This window comes from Melanotaenia boesemani, chromosome 10 (assembly GCF_017639745.1).
Source record: "Melanotaenia boesemani isolate fMelBoe1 chromosome 10, fMelBoe1.pri, whole genome shotgun sequence".
Classification (NCBI taxonomy): domain Eukaryota; kingdom Metazoa; phylum Chordata; class Actinopteri; order Atheriniformes; family Melanotaeniidae; genus Melanotaenia; species Melanotaenia boesemani.
This window is the reverse complement of record NC_055691.1, coordinates 34,553,405-34,579,177: the sequence shown is the minus strand read 5'-3', so window position 1 is coordinate 34,579,177 and position 25,773 is coordinate 34,553,405. Positions and strand designations below refer to the sequence as shown.

The 25,773-nt window shown below is 41.3% G+C and overlaps 1 protein-coding gene across 4 annotated transcripts in view; it reads right to left on the bottom strand.

Moving 5' to 3' along the window:
* The window catches only part of hipk2 (homeodomain interacting protein kinase 2), a 67,936-nt gene that overhangs the window by 9,418 nt on the left and 32,745 nt on the right, over positions 1-25,773 (bottom strand). For 2 of the 4 annotated variants that reach the window (XM_041996407.1, XM_041996410.1), the window contains exons 3-10: positions 11,460-11,583; positions 10,757-10,876; positions 9,267-9,353; positions 5,912-6,096; positions 5,643-5,805; positions 3,404-3,629; positions 3,107-3,228; positions 350-480 (exon numbers count right to left, since the gene is read on the bottom strand). In XM_041996407.1, the coding sequence (XP_041852341.1) occupies positions 350-480; positions 3,107-3,228; positions 3,404-3,629; positions 5,643-5,805; positions 5,912-6,096; positions 9,267-9,353; positions 10,757-10,876; positions 11,460-11,583 (1,158 nt within the window). The remainder of the gene's footprint in view (positions 1-349; positions 481-3,106; positions 3,229-3,403; positions 3,630-5,642; positions 5,806-5,911; positions 6,097-9,266; positions 9,354-10,756; positions 10,877-11,459; positions 11,584-25,773) is intronic. The other 2 variants (XM_041996409.1, XM_041996411.1) reach the window with 2 other exon arrangements.

Genomic DNA, 25,773 nt, shown 5'->3' with positions numbered 1-25,773 from the left:
GTTAAAGAAGAACTGCTCATCTGGAGATGGTGATTCATTAAAGATAAAGGACATGTTGTCAGCTTCCTCAGTCAATTCGTCTTCGGGCATCATGTCTTCCTTCGGTACATTTTGGACTATTAAGCTACACATTATTTATGTTGTTTGACATCTGAAGTGTAAAAGAGACATAAAAAAGTATAATGTGCACAAAGTTCTTTATTTTTAAAGTGTCAGCCAATTAGATTTGTTTATTCAGCTAATAAAAAGGAGTGTGAGTTTAAAAAGTCTGGACCATTATTATTTGGTGCTCTCCTGGATTAAAGTTTAAAAAGCATATCTAAAACAAAAGAGTAGAAGCAATGTTCACCTCCAGTTGGCGAGAGTTTGTGTGCTGCTCATGGAGTCGGGGATGACAGTGGCATGCTGGACTGAGGTGTGAGTGAGCTGCTGCCATGCTGGGGGCAGCAGGATCTGCTGGGTGCCGCTGGGCCAGGCCTGCTGTGGAAGGACAACATGGGGCCGGGGGATGAACAGAGATTAGCAGACACAGAGTAACAGACAGCTGTCACATAATAAAACATCCAAAGAGGGAGTTCTTCTCAACAAAGCTCCTCAAAAGCTGCAAAGTTACATAAGATTATATTCTTTTATCTTTTTCATCTTTTTGTCCAAACATTTTAAATGCATGCAGAAACTTGTTGATTATAGCTGATCAGCTTAAATGTGCTGTGATAAATTACAGTTTCTTTTCAGAGGCAAATAATTGCAGCTTTAAACTGGCTGCTGGGCAAAAATAAGATAAACTCTGCCAGCTTCAAGGAGACATCCACTGACCAAAGAGATAAGACCAGAACGTAATGAAGATACAGCGGGTCATTCCTTTGTGTGCTAAAGTATGCACGTGTGTGTACGAGTGTGTGTGATTATGTGTTTGACTTGAGTCAAATCAGTCTACGATTTAATTAAATTCTCAGGTCTATTGAATCAGCTCTGAATGAGACTACTTTATATTTTCTGATATAGAACAGAAGGAGCAGCCACCATCATATGCCCCCAGATGCGCCAAGATGAGTTTGTGTGCATGCATGCCTGAACATGTTGGTGTGTTACTGTGTGTGTAGCCCTAATAGTTTAATGCAGCTCTATTGATTAGCACTTTAATGTCAGGGCTAATGAATTGTTCCTTTAATGCTGTTTGCACATGTATTTACAACGGCATCAGTGTGAGCTGCAAGCACGCACATTTAAAGGAGAAAAGAGAGGCATAATAAAAAACTAAATGCAAAGCAGCTAATCTGTGGATGTAGCAGCTTTATTTTTACTGTTATCTTTTTGCTTTGCTCTGTCTTTTTCCATTATCCTCTGACACAAAGTGGCTCTTCTGTTCTATATTCTGCTCGCATGCTTCTGTGAATATTTTTTTGTCTGAGGCAGGTTGCAGAGTCCAGGGCTGCAGGGGGCATCTGCAGGCTAACAGGACTGCCTTGTTTCTGCACTGATGACTGACATCTCTAATGGAACATTCTAGAGCTGGAGATGGTCTTTAAATCTTAGACCACATCCAAGGCCTTTTATCAACATGCCATTAAGAGACTAATACATCCATCCATCTCCTGCTCCTCCTCTTTGCTCTATCTCCATTCCTGGCACTCTACATGCCTTTCTCACTAGGCGTCTGCATTGTGTAACCAGCTTGTCTGCCCTGAAATGGTAACCCAGTTAAGAGGTTATTTTCTTTCTTCTTAGAGCCTACCATCACTATCAGCGGCCCACTGCCTCCCACCTCGACCTGCACTCCCTGGGTGAAATCCCTTTGTCACCTCAGGGCTTACAAAGCCCAAGCTCTCACTCCCCAATTGTTTCCACATTTTCTGCATTCCTGCTCCAGATAAAGGTCCCACTGGTTTCCCTTCCTCCAAACTTGGAGCCTCGGTCATTGCTCGCTCTCTCTGCGTAGCCAGGTGCTTGGGTGTGTGAGGGCGTAAACTACAACAGGTCCAAAATGGGCAAAGGGTGCATGTGTAACGGTGAATGGATGAAGTTGCAAAGCCAAGAGAGAAACACAACTCAGTCACATCTGTGAGACCTCCCACAGTAAAGGCATAAACACAGAGAAATACACACACCACACACCCAGTTATTAGGAGTGCTGTTCGCTGGCCTGTATAAACCATCTGCTTATGTTAACCGCTGCCTGTCTTTGTTTAACATGTGTGCAGACAGAGGTTACCATGAACACCTGCAGAGCATGGCAGAAATGCAAAATTTACTCTTAATTAATGCAACGAACATTTTTCTCTTTAGGACACAAACCCATTGTCTTGTTTTTTTCCATTCACTGTTGTTTTGTTAGATCTGTAGATCTGATGATGTTTTGAGGTTTTTGGTCATATTGAGCTGTATCCAAGCTTCCCCTGACCTCTGAGGATCCTCCGAGGCCTGTAATTTGGAGCGCCTGACTTGGAAGCAGCCGTGGAGTTAATCACCATTTGGTATCTGACAGATTAACCCACCACAGAAACATGGGCATGTGCAGAGGCATAGACACAGAGCTTTGCTGCTTGCCTGCCTGCCTATTGGATGATTAACTGGAGATAAGGGAGCGTTTCAAACTCCCTGGATTCTCAGGGATATTTAAAGCCTTCACATAAATTTCCATAGGGAAAAAGATGTGGCGGCAATAGAAGCCATCGTGCAGAGAGAGTGATGCACAGTCGGTCTCTGTTCCTTGCAAAAACTGCATATAAGCAGCTAAAACTCTGGCCCCATTGAGCAGGCCCAGTTGAAGGCCTTCTCTGTCTAAGTGACTTTTACCTTTAAGTTTATCAGACCATAACAGCCTCTGCCTTTAGAAGAGCTGGTTCAGTGGGAGGGTAGTAGCGCACAGGAGAGCTTGCTTTAACGCAGTTGGGAAGGAACCAGCAGCAGAAGGGCCTTAAACACTAAGTGATTTCCATCCTACATTGATAGATACTATTCTTAGTAAAGGTTCACAAAAGAATAGGAAGCTCTGTTTGAATCTGAGCGGTACAAAGTTCAGAAATGTTCCTGACAGGAGTTCTTATTGTTAAGATCCAAATAACTCCATTAGTTCACCTGCTGTGACACTTGTGTCTTTTCCTACCTGTGTAAGGAGACCAGGTTGAATCTGCAGAGGCTGGGCACCAGGGGCTTGCGTCACTATGGGAACAGCATTTTCCATCCGCACAGAGTAACTGGTGTGCTTGGAAGGGGATGCCTGCAGCCCTGTGCAGAAATAAAGAACATGTGCAACGGATGTTGGCGCGGTATCTATAAAACTAACTCAAAGAGCTCAGAAAAAATGTGTCTTCTTTAGGTGTTATTTTCCTTCTACTGTGGTTGAAGTTATCACCTTTTAGCCATGTATGCAAATGCATATTGACTGGAAAGGACTCCTTACCTTGAAAACCTGGTGGGCAGACTATGAGCGCCTGCTGGAAGGGGTCTGGCCGGGCAGCACAGAGCTGAGGAGCCCCAGGCTGCAAGGGCATGCTCCTCTGGGCCACAGCTGCCATGGATGCAGCGGAGGGCTGGTAGAGTGCAGATTGGTAGTTAAGTATGGAGACATCAGGACTTGCAAAGGAAAGGGTGGCATTGTTGGTGGAGGAGGGAGCCAGGTTGGTGGCCTAAAGGAATGGTGGGACCAAAATAAAAATTATGAGAGTAGAGGTACTAATGGGAATGACAGGGAAGTGAAGGTGATCCAAGGAGGAATCAAAAGTAATGGAGACCCAAATGTACAAAACGAACCACAAGACTGAAAGAGGATGGAAAAAGGGGCATCCAAGAATGATGAAAGCCAATTAAAGAGGGAATTGGCTTTAAAATATGCAGACAGTTGATTTGATTAATTAGTGGGAGAAAAAGGGTGTGAGTGGAGATGCAATCAATGCTACAACACCAAGAATAATCAAGCATCAAAGAGCAAAATTTGATCAATGTAAATGAAGGCAAATCATTTAAAGCTTTTACTAGCTCGCACTAGAATGATGTGCTGGGTGATACATTGTTTAGAAATTACATCAAAGTTTTAATTAATGAACATCAACCACACAGAAGCATAAAAACGTCCCTCATTATCACTTTACTTAGATGATTTAAATGAGTGTTAGAGCAATAATGAAAGTATCTTATAAGTTTTATTGTAAATGTAAGATGATTGAATAATCTGCAGCAAAATTTGACATTCAAATGCTTCACTTTTGAGCTTCTAAATGAACAATGCCTTACACAATATTTCATATCCAACATTCAATGTATAATAATTTAAAGTTAGGTAACTTAAGCTTGTTGTCACCATTAATAAAACATGTGGAATACTGAGACCACCTGGGAACATTTCAGATACAAACAAATGCTTTTAAGAGATGACATTTTTTCAGCCTGTGAGTAGAACCTTCTCCATAGCTGTTCCTGTCTAATTTTAGCCCTTTTCATTAGGGGGATAAACATAGAAATAGCTTTCATCTTTTACTTGTTCTCTTTAGCGAGTTCGATGAAAATTGGTAGAGAGAACATAATCAATACAGTGCTGTGGCATTCATCAAAAAACAAGCACGCAAGCAGGAAAACACAAGCCAAAGATGCTCTCCACTGCAAATGACTCGAGCTGAATAAATCACTAACTTAAGTTTGTCTATATGCCCTGAGAGTCAGATGCAAAGAAAAGGCAGACTGAGGGAATGTTAATCCATTTAAATCACAGCAAGATTGGGTATTTGTTGCATGCCAAACAGTGTGGGTTGGCTTGATGTAGCTGTTGATCGAGAACTCTGTTTACTAAAGAGGGGTTGTTGGATATAGCAGGAGTTGTAACTGTGTACAATCTGGAAAACCTTGCAACCAGACGCTCGGTGATTCCGGCAGAAGCCAAAAGTCAGCAGTTTCGATTCACAGCCTTGTGCAGGAACGAAGCGGTAAAGCACCACAGGCTCAACCCAGGGAAATGGAAGGAAAGAAGAGAAGAAAGAGAAGGACAGGAGTGAGAGGAGGGGGAAAAGAGAGGAAGCCTGGTAAAGGGATTCTTAAGGCCTGAAAGCCCCAGAATGCAAGGCAAGCAGGAAGTGGTGCTTGTCATGTGTGTAATCAGCACTTTGTGACAATCCCACAGGACCTGGGGCACAGCCTGAAATGCAGGCAGACAGATATACATGCATTGAGGCAGAGAGGCAGCCCAGTAAGCTCGGAAACGTGCAGACAAATAGAAAGAACGTACAGAAAATAAATATTAAAAGTCCACAAAGAGCCACTCACTGTCTGCTAAGCTGTTCAACAACTCACAAAACAAAATTCACAGTTCTAACTTCTGACTGCTTTAACTTAGCATCATGACGCACATGTACTGTATATTTGTTTATGGTAAAGCTGTTAAATATTCTGCACTGAGTATCCTATGATTTTATGATCTGAAGGTCTCACGCACATGTCTTTCATCTGCATTTTTATTTATTCAGCTGTGTTTGTTTTTATATACGGCATATCAGCTTCATGGCAATAACTTCATTGAAACCTACCATGCAAATGCAATAAACCACAGCTAACCTCATTTACATACTTCCATCTGACAACACAGAAGTTCACTGTCAGTGGTTGCCTCACGGCATACCAATGAATGAGGGGGTTTCTGTTTACACTCTTACCTGGCTGTGCACAGTGTTCAGCTGGTTGTTGAAGGTCATGGTGAGGTTGGTGGAGGTGGTGGGGGCCACATGGGTGATGAAGGGCGTCTTGCTCTGGTTGACTGTGTCATACATGTTGATGCGACGCTTGCAGATCTCCATGTTTTGGAAGCATGACTTCACACTGCATCGGCAGGGAGAGTGAGGGAGACGGGAGAGAAGGAAGTGCTGTGTTTTATGATTTTACTATTAAAACTGATAATTAAATAAAGTGCACGGTGAGCACATACTGAGTGCTGTGTGGGAAATCGAGGAGATGTGACATGGTAACAAAGGGATGGTTGAGCGTTTCGATGGGGGTGATCCTCTTATCTGCGTCAATGGTCAGCATCTTGGTTAATAAGTCGATGAACTCCCTCCTGTCAGCCTTCTCTGCCAGCATGTCGCTCCCCTCCAGATCTGACGTCATGTTCACCTGAAGGAGGAAAACAAACACACACACATCTAAGCATTTCAAACACTTCCTCAGTGGCTGATTGAGAGCTCAAGGTCTTTCATGCACCACAGGATGACAGGAAAATCTCTCCCACAACGTATTCCCATGGAGCGACCTATTAATACACACAAGGCCTCATAAGTTAGGGTGTCAGAGTGTGTGGCATAGAGCCTAGTGATAACCTTGCACCTTTGTGACATTACAAACATTTGCAGTGGTATTCATAGCACCACTTGAAATATCTCCGGGCGCCCTTCACTGAGATTTTTATCTGTCCCTGAAATGTGAAAACAAACAAAAACAGTGAAGCCAATAAACACTGTCTTTGGCCAGTAAAAAGCTTTTTCACACAGGACATCATTTTGTAAGAGGCTCAAAAAAGTGAACATGGCAACTAGAATTTCTAGGAAGCTGCCTTCAAATGTTTTGCAGTAAACACTGTGGCTCAGGCTGTGGATAAATACTGGACAAAGCAGCTCTTTCCACATGCTTTAATGGAAAGCAACACAGAGCAGTAATGACTGATGTGTTATGCAGTACACTAATTGTGATGTTTAGAACTACTTTTAGTGTTGCCATATCTGGTGAGGAATGAAGGAAATGGGACAAGGTCATGATATAGCAAGTCTGGTCTTTAGCAAACAAGCAGATTGTCAGGCGGTGCGAGGACTGTGAACGTGGCAACAGACAAGCAGCCTTGTTTATTGTGACTGTTGTGCAGTGGAAGCAGGCCTGTTTTTCATAAAGACACGTGGCTTATCTATAGGCCTGCCCCAGGGTCTATCAGATGTGCTGCCAGTCAACACAACAAATCTGATTCAATCCTCTTTCTGTATGCAGGTTATTTAGGTTCTGTAACCATCCCTCTCTGTTTCCCATCTACGCTGGCTTTGATAAAGGAATAATCTGCAGAATGAGGTGAAAAATAATCACACTGTCCTCTTCTACTGGAGATGACTTTGGGGAGATGTATACAGTTAGCTGCCACAAAATCCACAATGAATAATGAATAATAAGTAGCTAAAAGATGCCATCTAATAAACTAGGTGACTCTTTTAGATTAGAAAAGCCATCTGATGTGTCAAAAAATGACATTGGTCACTAATGAAATGAGGGACTGTAGCTCACATGGTCATTCTAAGCTGTGTGACATGTCACATGTGTGCACAGATGTACCAATCTAAGGGCAGGGATGGCAGATGTTAAAAGGGTCAGATCAAGATGAGGATCATGCATGATGAAGACCTGCCCTCTAGAAAATCCCACATTTGCAGATTTAGCTTCAATTTAAAGACTGTGTCTATTTTTACGAGAAGAATAATTGAAGACAAGAATAGTGTGTTTCTGAGTGTGTATGATAAAAGAAAGATGAGATGAAGCCCATGCCATTGCCCCTGACATGGCTTCAGTCCCATCACTGGAGATACTAAAGAATTGCAAATCAAAGTGAATCCATTTTCGAGCAGTTCCGGCTTTCCTTCCATCTATATCAGACCCCTCGCGGGGTCCGGCATTTACTGTAAGTTGGTGTCTGATTTACTCAAATTAGATATATACTTGTGACTAAAGCTTCCACACATTTCCCACAACTGAGAGGAGTTACATTATCTTTTACTGGCACCCAGCCCCTCTGTCTTGCAGGGCCTTCAGCTATATCATCCATTATACACGCAGAGACAGATGTCCACAATGCTGTCTTGTTTATGTGGTCAGGGTAGCAAGATGGGGCAAAATAGGCAGTTTTCTCCCACATTAAGCCTGTGCTGCTCTGCTGTACCTCCTCTGTGTTTCTGTTGAAAACTGTATCAGGCTGCAACAGAGGAAAACAGGACGCAGAGCTTGAAGCATAGAAGACAGAGATGACCCAGGGGATATCATACCAGTGCAGGTTGGTTTCATTAAACTGTGTGCTTCGTGTGTGTGTGTGGGTGTGTGCGCGCAGTAACTGCAAATTTAACAATCCCAGGAAGTGATAACCATCTTGTCCCAGCTGAATACATGTTATTCTAGACTGGTCTGACAGCGGCCCTGGGCACTACTGGACAACCATAATTGTCTCCATTATTTAAGGAGCTACATGTGTTGTGTATCCACACGGATAGTTTCCAAAGGCTCCTGCTTATTTGCAATCAGGACGACCATCTTCCAAAGGAAGAAATTCACTCGCCTAAATCTTATCTTTTGGCAAGACTTTATCAGGGGCTTGATCACTGAGCATGATGACAAGACCACAGTCAAGATATCTGAGGAGCCCTGGGAAAAAACACATTGTCATTTTTCATCATAAACACCAGTGTCTGCTAGCAGAACCAAGCGAGGACGAACGAAACAACACCAACTATCACTCACTGTCAGGCATGTCCTAAAATGTCATGGAAACATGAGAACTTTCTTCATGTGGAGAGATGAGCTCTTTCTGACCCGCTGAGGAAAGGGACCTTACATTCAGCCATGTCTGCTGACAGTTTTACATTATTTACAAGATTTAAGATAATATCACTTGTTTAAATTATGTAAACAGTCAGGGTTTAGAGCAGATATGGCCTAACCAGTTGAGCTAGGGTCAAACTGGGCTAGTTAGATCCCTCTAAAGCATGTAACGCACTGTATGGTATGTGTAGGTATCTAAGGGAAAAAATGGGGAGAATACAGCTTTTTGTGGCTTTGCTTTTTATATGCTTACATATGCTTCATATGTACAAAGTCAAGAAAGCCACAACTCTCACTACAGCTTAAATAAGGAAACAAACTGTACATATCAAATCTGACAACCAGCCACACCACATGTTCAGTTCAAATATCTGTTAGTTATTAGATAGCGGTTAAGCAAAATGAAGAGCAGCGGCAGAGCTGAGCAGGGGTTTCACTGAACAGCTGCTTTCATTTCACTCTGTAAAATTCTATGTATCAGCGGAACTACACTGCAACTGGAGATCAGACCATGGCAGGATAAATATTTAAAAGGATTTCAAATATTTGACAGATAATTCTTGGGGTGTGATGGATCAAAACTGGCGCTGGATCTGTACATCCCCATCAAAGAAGCTTCAAATATGAGTCAGGTAGAAAAGACAGAGCGAGAAATACATATATTGTCCAATTTGTGGGGAAGGGGAAGGGCTTTGATTTGTGATACTGAAACAGCGTACCTGCGCCATATCATCCAAGCAGTTGAAGATGTACTTGCGAGCCTCCTTCGACTTGATCCCTGTTTCACCCTCGTGGTCCTCTGGAGTCTGTGGGAGACAAGAAGCAGATGCTCCTCTAAAATCCCATCAAACTTCCCCTCTGGAAATGGACTATTTACATTTGGCTCATTATAACCTCGTTGTTGATATGCTGCAGACCTCAGTTTACCCTCTGAGCAACCCTGGGGTAGCACAGAAATACTCATCCAACAGCTAAGAAAGATAGAGGAGGGGTTTCATATAGAGAAACAGGCCATTTTACTCAAACACTGCAACAAGATACAGACTACTCCAATTTACATCAGTGCACCTGGACATACGTGTACTTGACAAGTACAAGCATGTCACTATTGTGTTTCAACAGATGCAGATTTACACCAAACATATCTGTGCTGACCTGACTATAAAATATCTCTTGACTTAACACAGTATCTTTAATTACAGTCAGCAATGCAACACAGCTGCTGTGACATGGAAACACGTGGTAAGGTCAAATTAAAGCTGAGCAGTCACTCTTCAAAGAGGCAAGAAAAACATGTCCAGAATGCCTTGATTTAGCACATGCCAGACACTAGGATACCTTGACAAGTTACAGCACAGCTTCTGCCAGCTCTAATCATTAGAAAAAAGAAATCATCATAACAAAGTGATTATTAGCCCATAATCCTGAGAAATGAAAAAAAAAAACAAAAACAATTATAATCAAATAAAATTGAACTAAAAGCTTAAAAACGGTGCATGATGTTTACCTGACAAATGCTAAACGCGTGACTTGGGAGCATGCTCAGTGTTGCCATAATGTCTTCATTAAAAGGCCAGTTGCAATTATCAGCTGCTGAAACATGTGCTCATATATGTGAGGAGAAAATTGATTGACAAAAAACATCACCATACCCTGCAGAAAAGCATCAGTGTTGCAGTTTAATGCACTCAGGAACTCAATATGCAAAACCTCTGAGTAGCATGCAAAAGTTCAAGTGAAGTTAATGCTCCTTATTGAGTGGCCTACATAGATGTGCAGTGAGAGGAGGTTACACAGCTCCATTTTGCTCTCGTTACACTCTCACTCTGTATGTAGCTAGCAGCAAGGCCATCTCTGTCTCATATATAGTATATACATGATCCTACCAAGACAGACAATAAATACAGACATATTCAATAATTAAACTCACTAAAAAAGACACCCAAATAATAATTTCACTTACCCTTTACATCTCTCCTCATTTGTTTAATGGTCCAAATATGGAGGCTTTCTTTCCAAGGGTTTAATGGGATTAACTTCTTTGCTATTGGTTCATTACGATCAGTATACAACCATTAACTGTTCATGCCTTGTTTCTAGAGTTTCTGGGACGTTAACTACAGCTTTTACCAACAAAAAAAAAACTTTAACCTGCCAGCTTAGATTAAATGTGTGTTTGTGCATTGCATCTGTATCATTCAAGCTGTACCTTGAGTCTCCAGAGAGGATAGGTAGAGTCAGGATCTCTGTTGAAGAACCTGGTGGTCTTTGTCCCTGCGCTCAACAAATACTCTGCAGGCAGACCCTGTGTCTGCGAGATGTACCGGATCTGTAAAACAGAAGTGGAAATTACCCACATATGCTGTATTTAACTTTGGAAGACAGTGATGCCTCCCTGCATTGGCAGAAATTGCTCTTTTAGGAGTTTAAAGAAATACAGGCAGATGTTAACTTCTACAGCGTATGTGGTAGAAATGAGCCCCACAGCCAAACAGGACCCTCAGCTTAAAAGTCTAAGACTGATCTGAGGATTGTAAATGAGACATGCAAAGTTCTTGAGCTTGTGAAAAATCAGACAAGCTTGTTCGGAGACGGCGCACAACTTGCTCAAGGTTTCCCCACTGAGCCCCCTTCTGACTGATAGAGAGAGCAATGCGACAGTGTCTTGCTCTGGAGCACAGGGGCTGCAGTAATTGGACAAGTGGCTCTGTGGCATCTGTTCAGATAAACAGGGAGGCTCCGCAAGAATCATCAGGGGCTGTCAGGGGAATTTCAGAGAGAGAATCTTCCCAAGCAGACAGAACACGCAAAAATGCAAACATATAAACAAAAATTTGCATATATAAATTCATCGGTATTCTAGTGCCTAAACACAGACTGGGGACAAATTGAAAGACCACATAATACGTTACCTGATCGTACTCTGAAGCTCCAGGGTAGAGGGGCCATCCCAGGAAAAGCTCAGCTATTACACAACCAAGCGACCACATATCTATGGCCTCACAGAACGGGAGTCCGAGGATGATCTCTGGAGCCCTGTGGATGAAGAAAATTTAACGTGGTTAGAGATAAGATGTTTTTATTTCTTATTCAATGTTTTTTGCATGATGTGAGTGACAACAAGAAAAAACTTTGACATATGTAAACTGCACCATTGTCATTTTATTTACAGCCTTGCAAGGAACTTTTTCTTCATACTTCATAGCAGCTAATGGAGAGCTACTTAGTGTAGGGAGCACAGGTCAGAGGAGGAAACTATACAATGCTTTTAAAGGAGAAAGCTGCAGACAATCGACCAATCTGACCAGCACTTGCACAAAAACAACAAATCTACACCAAAACAGTTGCTTTAAATGTGTGAAAGCTGGTGTGTTATTTTAACGTTAATCTCCAGTTGTAGCCTTGATAATTGCATTCATCAGAAAGGATTTATTTTATGACTCTTTTTAGGCTATTTCCAAGGTTGATAAAAACCATGCAGGACCACAAATCAGTGAGTTCTACAAACATGGGGAGGGGTTGGGGTAGTGTGGTATTTTAAACACAAACAATATGGAAGAAATTTGTCACATAAAAAAAAAACAACAAACAAACAAACAGAAAAAACAAGAATATTCATCAAACCATGCAGCAAACCAGTCTTACATGAGCTTAGAAACAGGCTGTTCGCACACACAAACACAATAAGAGATCATTTTATGGACGATATGCATCTATGATGTGATGAAAACAAGAAATATCATTTCTCTTACTTCAACTGCACTGCAGTTCCAAACAGTTCTTAACTTTTGCTCAAAAAGCTTGATGTCCTGTCAGATAGGCTAATATACTTTCATGAGCTCATGTCTCTGATGGGAATTACAAAGCCAACAACACAGTGATTCCGCTAACAATTCAGAGCACTTTTGAGAAATTCTCTGGGAGTCATCATCATAGGAGCAAATGTCATTGGTCTAATGGTTTTCATCCTACTCAGCTCCAGAATGATCTTTTCTGGGTTGAATAAGGAAACTGAAAACCTCTCTATCCATCTGTAATATATATTAACAGCATGACACAGTCCAAAGAAGCTCAAGGCAGCTTTTGGAAAGTTTCAAATTCTCAATGCTGATTACTGTGACCATGGTAACCAGCCCCCCTCGGGCCTTGGCGGGCTCTGGTATGGTTTTGGTCATGAAATAAAAGGGGGTCTGGCCTCAGGCTGACTGGAACTGTACATACCAAGAAGACAGACTGTGGGAAACAGCATGGGGGAATGATGCTACAGGACATTATGGACCTGTGGGGGTTTTGGAGGTAAATGAATGAAAACACTATGAATACATATTCAAGGGAAAATTTACAACTGTAACCCCCTGTTCCTTGCTCACTGGTGCTGGGTGAAGAGACAGAAGGGCACAGTTGATTCTTTGTAGACTCAGATATGGTTAAAGGCATAGACGCAGAAAGCATCACAGTGATAGACAATGAGAAACTGTGAAATATAGAAGCAAATAGAACACAAGTTCCAAAGATGCAGACACACAAATAAGGAAATGAGGGGAGAGCAGTGCTTCAGAAACTGAAGGCCTTCTGTCACAAAGGGTGGTTATTGGGGTCTAAAGGGCAGCAATGGAACAGACACCAACACAACACTCTGGCAACAGTATCTTAGAGCACCATTACACACCAATACAAAGTAAACATCACACACAATGAACAGAGGCATCTGTCTACAGGCTTCAGAAGAGGCAGAAAGGAAGGACAGAGATGGACAAAAGGATAGGGGTCAATGTGACCGTCCTTTACCAACCTGCTGGCTGGAGTTTCATAGAAGACATGATAGAGAAGGAACAATAAATGCTTCACATACGTGGATGGAAGAAGCCGTCATACACAGTGGAAAGCATACACATTTCTTTTACTTTTAGTATGAGATAAGCATTATGCAAACTTGACAAGGAATCCATAAGCACATTCTTCAGTGAAGTCAAAACATCTAAACACTGTACCATAGAAAAAACTATAAGATAACCACAGAATAATATGCAGAAATTCAAATGTTATGTTCGGTTTATATTCCTACATCATCTGTTGTTCTTACTGCTCTTTGCTTATCATAGGATTGGTTTAGAGTTTGACAACAGAAACAGGCGGCACAATGATATTATTATTGCCTATGCATTTTTTTGACAATATAATGAAAACAATATAGCAACCCAGCAGGTCTGTGATGCGTTTGTCATCTAAATAGGATTCCCATATCCCATTAGAAAAAAACACACACACACACAACATACTGCATGCCTGCTGATTTGCATGAGAATGACGTTCCCAAGAAATCTCATTTTAACTTTAGTAAGACATTTGTAGACTTAAAAAAATGGCCATTTTCACAATTTATGATAATTTTTTAAGAGAAGCTACTCATCTAAGCACATTGTGAAGATGAAAGATGCAAGAAACTCTCTTATCAGTTCGTCAGATTGTTGTCATTGGACACCTAAAATCAATGGGACGCTGAGCTTTGCTGTTTTTATACTCACACATCTTTCAGCATTTGTCTCCATTGCTGTATATCACTCATGCTCTCATAAAACAAGCACAGAAGAAGAGCTAAAATGTGGCTGACACTATTTTAAATGTGATACAAAGGAGGCTTTTATAACAGTCAAACTCAACAAACCCAACTGTCATAAAGTAAAACTTCAATTAGTGCTGTTTGATTATCTTTTAATTGAGGGTCTATGCATGCACACGTAGCTGTTTGTGATGACAACATGAACTTTTCCCCAGTGTTTGATTAGGAAATTTGCAAAAAAAATTATGCTATGCTTAGATCTGTTGCAGCCTGAACCTTCGCGGGTTTATGCTCCAATGTCTCCGCTCTGCCCCCTTGCCTGTCACAGAAAGCTCCTCCACATCAGCGAAACACAGAGAGAGAAAGAGAGGAAGGAAGAGAGAGGGAGTAATGTCTCATGATATGAAACCACAAATGCAAATCTGTCCCTACCAATGCACCTCCGCCATTGCATGCAAAGCTGTTGCTGATGCAGGCCTTTCATTGGCAGTGATTAACAGCACACACATCTGCACAGCTCAGAAACCTGACTTCTTTCCTGTCCCCCTTTCCTCTCTAACAAATAATAATAATAATAATAATAATAAACAGCACATAACAGATTACATCTCATACATTTAGGATCTATTTAGTCATGGATGCTAAATAGTTAGCATAGTCATAAAACACGCACAAAAGCAAATAGATGCTGAGTGGTGACCGTGTGGGTTCATTTTCAAGCATTAAGTAAGACCTTTAAGGCAAAAGGAAATTTAAGGATATGATATCAATATATAAAGATTTAAATGTGAACCATGTTCACCATCAGGTGCCAAGCAATGCCATGTTAGCGCTTTGTCTTGAACAACCAGGACTACTCAAAGGACTGCGATAAACTCATTTAAAAACAGAACTAGTGACAGGAATATCTGCAGTTTTTAAGCATTTGGTTTAAAAAAACTGCTGTTAAATGGCTAACATATTATTGTGGGAAAAACCTACAATTCATTACCAAATTTTATTGCAGTTCAACCACTTTTGAGACAATTTATTGTAAAACACGTGAGAACCTCACGATGGTGCTGCAGGAAAATCAGGGGACCATAATAGCATCTGTGGTGCCAGTCATACAACAGTATGTTGGCTAGAAGCAACATTTCTGCTGGTAATCTTCATTCTATTATGCTAAATTCAGCTAACAGTGCCATTTTAATGCCCTTTGACCTGTGTCCCACCTAGTTTGTCTTCAGCGTATACAGCTACTACTGACTTCTTGCTACAGCTCATGCATGTCACATAGTGTGCAAACCACTGGCTAGCCAAAGCCTTTGACTGGTTTTAAATGGGGAACCAACTGCATGAGAGACCTCAGTGTTCTGGCTAGTGCCTCTGACAGTACTGGCCCTTGACAAAAGAAAGAGGGAGGGTAGGATGGGGAGAGTGGGTGAGAGTCTGCATGCTGACATCCTCCCAGCTGGCCTGGTCATTGATGAGCCTCAGTCCCCTTGGGAGCCAGAGATGGTACGACTCATGAATGAGGCCTTTCTTCTGCCACCCCAGCCCACCCCCTACACCTCAGTCCTTTCACCCATTCCCTATGCCAATCCAGTCAACCCCAAAACCTCGACCCAGCCTCACCATGCAACCCCCTCCTTACCACCCCTCTGCCAGCAAAAACCCCCTTCGAACTAGGACGCCGAGGCCAGGCTAGTGCCACCCCACCCCACCCCCCAAACCTTTTTCCTATTTACCCTCTGCTCTGTTGAACTACAATTGGCTAGCCTTCCAGCAGACACACATACAAACACACACGAAGAGACGCTCACACAGATACATGCACACAGCTGACATCACAGGCTGTGTGCATGTCAGGATGCATCCATCAGGCTGACCTTCCCTTAGCTTGGCTCCAGAAGAGATATTGATAGATCCCCCAGAACAGAACAGTATTTACAAAGACACAAATGAACAACACACACTAGCAAGGGCCAGTCTTTTGGAAAAGGTTTTGATAATGTTCTTTTCCATTCCCAAGCCTTTTCGCCATTACGTAACCATGTGTTATTTAAACAATTGACAGTTGGGGATGAAGAACAGCAAATGTCACTAAAGTAAATAATAGCAGCAAACATACTACCCAAGTTAATAGCACAATGATGTGATAAACTGTAGAGATAGCTGGGGAGAGCGCAAACTGATGCTAACAAGAAAAAAGAACAAAACCTTAACTTCTCTTCAATCTACCACTTCTCTTCTTCCACTTCTCCTCCCTTCCCTTTACCTCTTTGCCACTCATCGTCCCATGTCTTGCCCTTGCTTAATGCAAAAGGCTCATGTTGGTGCTGTGAATGACTCCTTTCCTCCTCCTGGGCTTTCATCTACATATTCATGCCTAAAAACGTTTCTCCACAGCCTCTTGAAGATGCATCATAGAGAAATACTTTCCTAGATATATGGCATGGTGGGTGCTGACTGTGAAATCAATATGCAAAGCTACATCCCCTACCATACACCTGTGACTCGTAGGAACTCACTCCTGGAGACGTGCATTTTTATATAAATATATATGTACATACATTAAACATTTCCTAAATGTACCACCCACCCCAATAACTCAAAGCATGCATTGGATGCAGAGAATGTATACAGTAAATGCACATTTATGCAGGCAGGGACTGCAAACCACATTTAAATTTAGAAATGGTGTGTTCCAGGAGGCTGAGGGGTGGAAAGGAGAGAGGTAGATCAGGACAAGGAAAACTTTTTCAGAGTCCTTGAGAAATGTTGTCTCGCTCCCCAAGCAGGGACAACATTCCTGGTGTTCAAGGTCTTGAATACAGGCCTCCCTCTCATTTTGGCTCTGTCTTAGTCTCAGAAAAAGGCAAAGAAAAGGCCCCAACAAGGTTGCCCCTGTTTTTACTTGTTAAAGTGTATGCATTCCCTGTGGTCATACAACACAGTTACAACACATAAAATCCTATAGAGGGAAAAAAACTACAATGTTTTATACAAAGGGAGGATTCAACATCAAAAGATGTGGCAAAAAAATCAGAAGCACCATAATTAAATTTGCTGAAACCCATTTGAAGCATTTGAAGTTCTACAGAATCTGTAATTACAAAAACTCAAATGTATCAAAGCACTTTAATGAAAAATACAGGTGGGTGTACGATTTTTGCTGATTCAATACAACTTGACATCTAGTTCAGCTCAGCAGCCTCAGGGACTAAATTGTAACTAAAAGCCAACACAGATAGCATTTGCACATTCAAATGTCCTCCCGGTCTCTCCCATTCTCCCAATCTCACATTTTACACCTCCTTTCTTTTTGAGACATTTTAGATAATGAAATAACTGTGGCACACATGGAGCCCTGTTGCCGTGGTATGGCTCAGTCAATATTAGCATGCCACACTGTCCCATACTGTATCCTGCTGTCATTGTATACTGGCTGTGTTTTAATAGACAAAAGCACTCAATATCAGATAGGATTTACTGTGAAGTAACATAGAAGATCAAACATGATTTATTTTATTGCAGTTGCAAAGCATTTGCTGCTGTAGAGACTACCTCCATTGGAGAAACATTGTAGCATCATTTATTTTTTATCTGCCCTTCCTCTTTCTTCTTCTTCTGCTTAAAAAAAGCTTCCATTTGCACAACAAACAAGTAAGAAGAAGAAAAAAAGATAATGCAAACAACTGCTGCAGCTAAAGCAAAAGTCAGTCATTTAGACACCTATACCCAGTTTCATTGTTAGTAATAATCTCATTCCTGTGGTTATTATTTTCCAGCATGTGCTGATCCTACCAGTAATACATCTCATTTCCCACTGAAACCTGACTTTTCGTGGCTCCCGACACTGCTGTACCCTCTACACCCACCCCCACCTCCATCCCAGTTTGCTTGGTGCAAGGGTCAAAGGGACAGACCCTCCTCATCAAGGTAGAGGGAGAAGGAGAAATTACAGAAAGGAGATGAGGTGGGAAAGATGGAAAGGGAGGGGTGTGTACAACAATAAAGATGGACACCCTCTCTATCAACATCCACCCACATGCACATATTCTGTCCCTTCTGCCTCTCTTGTCAAAGAGAAGAGTGTCGGGAAGGATTTGCCATCAGTAAATGATGGGTATTTGTCATACTGTGGTGCTGTCAGGACAGACAGCCCAGAGCAAAGATTTAGGGGATGCCAAAAGGGAGCCTCAAGTCTCCACAAACCTATTAGGACAGTGGACTGACAGTCAGACATTATTAGGCCAGTGTAATGGCCACTGGACAGACATTGACCTGACCCTGAGGCATGTGCAGCTCTGCTCTGATAAACCTGAATGTCTGAAAAATCAAACTTTAGCCTGATAATGAGTGACATCCCACTCTAGCTCTGATTAGCAAAAACTGGGATGCATTTCTTGGAAAACATGAAATCTGCTACTTATCCTTCAGACTGAAGCTATTATATCAACATACCGTTAGTCACTATTAACAAACCCTGGGGAAAAATGTGGGACGCATAGGATTAGCTAGGAGAGGGCAAAGCCAAGCAAAATGCAGAAATGCATGAAAAATCCTAACACTTTCTTACATGCAGTCACTCCCAATACTGAACCGCACAGAAACCTTGTCACTGCTGAGATGCTCACCAAGACAGACAGGAGAGCAGCAAAACATGTTGCGAGACACACTGACTGTGCAGACAGGCAGAGGCGTTCAGTCAGGCAGATGAGATTGCATCTGCTCATGACTGTGGGAGGCTTAAACCCATACTTGATCACTACAGCAAATTGGTATGTACAAGGGATTTGATGAGCTAACTTAAACCTTTGCTTAGCTTCATATGAAGTTGGCATCCAATCAGCAGAGTGCAAGGCATAACAGCACAAAGCACAGGACAGCACAAAGCCTGCAAAAAAACTAATGTCATATCACAGTATTGTCTGAAGCCCTAAAGAAAAAAAATAGCAATGTCTCACTCTCTCTCTGTTCGTATCCTTCTTTATCTTGTGGTTTGTTCATGTCTTCTGTTGTCATTTTATTGTCCAGTTTCCCCTAGCAGTCGCTTTAGTCCAAAACAGTTCAGAGGAGGAAACTGAAAGAAATTGTCAGGGAACATCTAGCTAGGAGCTATCAGAACGCCATTGTAATGACATACGTCTCCCTGCAACACACAAACATGCAAGCTTACTGTAAACACACATGCACATCTTAAATGCTGTTCTGGTTGACTACTTCCTTATTTCTTGTGCAAGTAAAAGAGGGAGACATTTCCAAGGCAGACTGGAAAAAAAAATCCAGTTTCAGCTTACCCCACCCTGGTGTGCTGACATCTAGTACATGCACTATGTTTGCCTACCTCCACCCAACCCCCCCTTCATTGCAACCCCTTGTTTGACTACCTTCTTCCTTCCTCCCACCAGGTCAGGCAGTAATACCATCTCCTGCCTAATCAAATTCTGCTGTGTGACACGAATTCTCAGTGCCCAAGGCTGCGCCGCCTCACAACAAGCTACAAGGCTGCAGAGAGTAGAAACAGAACCTCCAGCAGGTGCTTTTGAATAGAGCAGCTCCACATCTTTAAGACTGGGAGAGACTTCCTGGTATGACTTCCCGGGCTTGCTTCTTCAATCTGCTTGCTTCTCTGCATGCCTTAGAGTCTGTCTGTCTATGCAGAGTGCAGCTCTCTTTTTTATATTCTGTAGCAGGTCCCTGGAGTGTAGAAGGCTTCTGGTTAATTAGAGAACGAATAGGAAAGACTGACAGCAGCTGATTCAGACTGTCATCCACATGTAGTTGGATCTTAATCCAACACAGTGATGGACCCCCTTCGTCCCTCTACAAAACTTAACATCAAATATGCATGCAAGATTTTACATATGGAATCATGCAAAAAATTACATAGATGCTGACATGCATCCATTCTCCAGAGCATCTTCCTGGATGGGTGAAACCTCTCTGAAGATGTCCCTCCCCAGATCCTCACACTGTCGTCCCTCTATCTGCCCCAGCATGCCGCCTGCCTGCTGTGGCTTAAGACACTCTGACACAGTCTGTCACGCTGCATTCTTCCCTGACAAGAATTATCAAACAAAGAAAAAACAGCAGGTTTATAAAGGCTTTCTGGAGGAATCCGAACAAACTTGTCACAAACTAGACTAATTCCTCGGATGCATAAAAAAAAAGATGAACGTGTTCCTGTTGATACACTATGCAGTACAGTTATAAATGTTCCACTAAGGAGCAACAAAAAGATTTCCTTTTCATTCTAAAGCTAACTGCAAAATAAACTAACTGCGCTGTTTATGAATCAAAAACAGGACCACAATACGCACGTGCATATGCACAGTCATTTTTTAGTGGAAAACTGAATGTTTACTCCCATTTTAGAGTAGGTTTCAACAGAAAGTGCTGTCTTCGAAAACAATAAGTCATAGTGGCAGGTAATTAATTTGGCCAAGCAACATTGCCCAGCAGTCATTTGAACATGTAGCCGCAGTTAATCACCTTTCAGTGACAATACATACCCCTGTACTGTTTCTCCTTCCCTCTGTCATATATGGAGTGTTAATTTTCTCCCATCCGTACGACAAACAATGAAGGCATGCTCCCCTTTTAATATGCCATACATTTCTTATTAAAGGAAAACAATTATTATACAGCAAAAAAATCAATACAGGGCTATTTTTTTTTATTATGTTGCCATACTTGACGATTCAATTAATGTGGATAAAATTATATTATTTCTGCTGCCATGGCCTCACTCAAGGAGTCGGCAGACAGCAGTGATCCCATCTAAGCAGTCATCTGGACAAAAATCATGTTCAATACTAGTTGAATCATTGTTGTTCCCGACATGGAAACACAATTAGAGAATTTTAGATATGTCTGAGCATCTGATTAAGGCATGAAGTGACAGCACTACATCATGTTAACAAGACTTTGCTCTGTGGAAATCAAATTATGAGAAGGTGCTGTTGATTTACAACTGGTAAGAAAAAGAGTGCTATAAAAAAAATAAAACAAGTTTTGTCATCATTTGCATTGTATTATGTTTCATTATCAAAGCAGTACATCTTCAAAGAGAGAAGACAGATTTGATAGATGAATGGTTGGTTCATATGAAATATGAATTTAGATAATAAAATAACCTGACTATTTGTATATAAATTACCTGACTTAATTTAGCTTTGATCACATACAGTTCTTTCATTTAAAGGTGGTTTGTGGTGCTAATAGGTTAAGTTGCCTTTAATAGTTTCACTTTTATATTAATGCTCCCTAATTAAAACCTATACTGATGCACAAAGGGCAGAAGTGGAGGCGAAAGGTCCTGTTTACAAGCAAAATGATAAAGTTAAAAGGAGCTGAGATTGGAGACTGTTTCTCTTGGGAAATAATGATAGAGACTTCTTTTTTCCAAGAGGAGACTTATAGGCTAACAATCATGCTTTCATCATGGATCGTATGTGATAAAGACATTCCACACAGCTATGCACGTCCTGTGACAGCTCTATAACTGATAATTGCCTTTCTTAGCCAGGTGTTTTCCTTGCTTACTTTACCCAGAGGGAGGACCACCCCCTTTCAGTGAACACACACAACAAAGGCATTCTGGCTCTCAACATTTCCTTTTTTTGTGGAGTTGGAGACAACAGTAAGAACAAACTATGGAGCTGAAGCTCTGGAGGTGCCCGAAGGAGTCCATGTGAATTTTAAGTCAGTGTGTTAGCATGACAGATTTACAATTTATCAAGGAAGGAATCATTTTAAACAAAGGCTTTGTACTGTATACAAAAAATCTGTTTCGTCTTGTGTTTCCCTCTTTCTCTTCCCCTCTCTTAACTTTCCTTCTGCTGTCTGTGAGCACTCTGAGGGTGCTGCTGGAAGGAGTCCAAAGGGACACAGTGTGAAATGAACACAACCCTGACCTCCAAAACACCCCGGCACAGCCAATCAGATCACTTCTCTCTGACATATAAGGCGCTATAATTGGTTAGTGGGTGGGAGATTGGGGAGGTAGAACTAGTGGTGATTCGAGTGGCGGGAAAAAAAAGAGAGGGAGCGGGGAATGTAGACGGGGACAAAGGAGAGGAGCTTCGCCTCTTCTTTGCACTTTAACCGACCCTTTGCCCAGAACAGGACAGGAAACCTCTGGAACAAAAGCGAGCTGTCATCCCCTCCTGACATGCTCGCGTCAGATAGAGTAGAACCCAGCTGACTGGCAAACCGACCAATCCTTAAGGGAGGTAGCTTGTTGTAATCTGGTCCTGTCTCACATTCCAGACGTCTCCGGTAGGCGAGGCGCAAGAGTGTGACCTGAACCGTCAAACAGGAAATGAGTCTGAATGTCGTTCCTTTCCCTGGGAAGAGGGGGGCTCAGCTGTGGCGAGCAGAGGGTCATAAACAGCACTGCATGTATAAATACAAACACAAGAAGACACACACACACACACACACACAGAGGCAAGAAGACACAAATCCATCCACAAATGATCTCTGTCTCCATTATTTGAATAAAATGGATGTGCACACACTCTTCTCCCAGACATTACTGCTCACAGCTGCATGCCCAGGGCCTTTATCTCCAGCCTGAACTAGAGTCACATCAGCCACATTCCACATGCTTCCCAAGGCCCTAGGGGAAGCTTCACAGCTGGGCACTAAGCTGGGCTGTTCTCTCACCATAACCACTCCTGCTCAGGATGTTACATACCACAAAACAGAACATTTCCTTCTTTCACCCCAGCATCAGTGTTTCAAAGTGTGCTGTGGGAGAAACGGTCCAGTTCTAGCTCCCATCAGCTCATTCACAGCTTGCATGATGAGGTAAGACAGAAGGGTCGCAGGCCACAGCAACAGGGGATCGGGATGACAAAGAGTTGCTGGAATGTTAATGAGTTCTATTCAAACCATGCTGTTGCTGCACATGACTGTATACCCTTTTTTTAAAGGTGCGTCGACAGGAGTAAAAGACATGTCAGCAAACAGAGAACATAATCTAATAACATCTGTGAGTGTGAAACTATCTTGTTGCCAGCAAACAACTGCAGCAGTTGATATATGAAACCAGCTCCATAATGCAATAAATAAATGTATGAGACGTATGAGACGCCCCACAGAAAGAAGACCCTGGTGAGAGTCTGAGAAGGGATCATCAAAGCTTCCCAAACTATCAATCAAAGGTGAGAATGAGTGGACTGGTAGCTGAGTCAGGTCTGTGTACTTGTTTGTTACACTGTAAAATGTAACATTGGTTTCAACAGAATATATCAAGTGGACATAACTTCATTTTTAACCAATTTTTAACCAAAAGGATAAGTACACAAAGTATGGTGACGATGGGGGATCAGGGTTTCCCACAATGCAGTTCACCTCTAATAACAACCAATTAGAGATAATTCCCTGTGTGAAACCTGGCACTTTGGAAGATTCGTAATAGTGATTTTATTTATTTCACTGATTCAAATGACACAAAAAGGTTGATTGATTTCAGAAAGATGTAAAAAAAAATCTAAAATAAAACTATCATGTCCATTTTCCAATCATCCAAGCTAAAATACCTCTAATTTTCTCTTTTTAATTATTCTTTTATCTTCTTGTTTTTATTTTATTTAGCAATAATAAAAATTATGATGAATGAAAAAACATCATCCCATGTCACACTTGATGATCTCTACCTCCAAAGTTCCTGGTGTGACGAAACCAGTTCTCAGCTAAACAGATAGGAAAACATGCTCTGGTCTCCATACTGACCTCGTATCAGCAATAATCCACCTTTCACTAGAGTTTCAGTGTAAGACAACATGTTCTGCTTTTAGTTACTGGTCATCCCTGTGCAGGGCTGCACGATTATGGCCAAAAATTATGAAAAATTAAACTTTAAATCATAATAGATGATAAATAATGCAAAAAATACATTTACCATTAATTTTTGAGAAGTTAATGTAAATTATGGGGCTACAAAAGATGCTAAATTAAAAGCCGTACAGGAGCAAAAAGAGCCGGCTCTCTGAAAAGAGCCGAATATCCCATCACTAGTGTATATAGCTATAATGGATGCTACCATGGAGAGGGATGTCGTGAGAAAGGTAAAAATGTATGTAAAGACAACCTAAAAATGTTTAGAACAGCAAAAAAAAATAAATAATAAAATTCAATTCTTGAGTCAATATTTATGAGTTTAATTTTGTGTTTTTTTTTTTTGTTGTTTCTTTAGGAGTCTGCAACATGTCACAATACTTTTAACTTTTTAAATATTTATGTCCACATTCATCATTAATAAACATTAATATATGACGGTGAGCCAACGCGGGATCAGCCAGCAGCAGCTTTGCCTGGTCGTGAAACAGAGACGATCATCTCATTGCTCTGAATGCAGCTCTGCTGCCTGAGGAACAAGCCTGTTCTGTCCTCACTGAAGAGTAACTATACGCTCTTTAATGTCAGTCTCCAAAAGTCTCCAATATCACCAGAAAAAATCACTAGATTGGTTGCTAGTTGCTTTTTTTGATAAAAAAAAAAAAAAAAAAAATTGCTAGATGAGAGAAAAAACTCGCTAAATATAGCAACAAAGTCGCTGAGTTGGCAACACTGAGTACAACTAGCTGCCGACTTGTTATTTAGCAGCTTAATGAAGCCTTGGCCTTGCGTGCGCCACCTGGTGGTTGGCAGACTACTGGTTGAGAATGTGTGCGATCAGAGGTGCATGCAGCAGAGCCACATTTTGAATGTAAATACTGTTGACGATCAGGTTAATTTAACTGTGGCCACAAAAATCGTGATCACGATCAAAACCGGATTAATTGTGCAGCCCTATCCCTGTGTTTAAATCCAGCTATCCAGGCAGCTGCTGCACCATCACAGAAACATCTGTGGTCTGACATTTAGTCTGAGCAGAAACCCCGTCCACACCAGGTTCCTGCTGCAAGGCCAGAACAATTTTCAGTCCATCCATAACTTTAAGTAAGATGGACTTGAAATGATCATACGTGTAAAAAATAAAACCAATATTTTGTGATGAATTTCTTCCGATTTTTGTTAAATTGACCAAATCAATTTTTTTTTGTAACCTTATGAATTTACAGCAAAATCTAATTAATCAAGTGGGTAAAAGTTTGACAAACTAAAACTATTTTATTTTATACTAGTTTATTGTATTCAATCACTAAAATTAACAAAGACCTAAATTTGAGTTTGAATGTTTTTTTTTAAGTAAAGCCAACTAGTTTGATACAGTGCAGAGCCTCTAAGATTGGACTAAAGTATATTTTTCCACAGGTTTAACCCCCAAGGCAAGGCAGTTTATTTGTACAGCACATTTCATGTACAGGACAATTCAAAGTGCTTTACAAAGACATTACAGAAATTTAGAAAAAGTAAAAGGCAGCAACACATAGCAAGAATCCCAATAAAATAATAAATTACATTAAAATGATTAAAAGCAAGATAAGTTACTGTGCAGATTTCATGCATAGGCCATGAGAAAAGAAATATTTTTAACCTGGATTTAAAAATGTCTACATTTGGGGAAAGTTTAATCTCCACTGGCAGTTTGTTCCACTTATTTCCAGCATAACAGCTAAATGCTGCTTCTCCATGTTTAGTCTGGACTCTGGTCTGGATTGTTGACCAGAGTCTTTGGATCTAAGAGCTCTGCTAGGTTTATATTCTCTAAACATATCACAGATGTA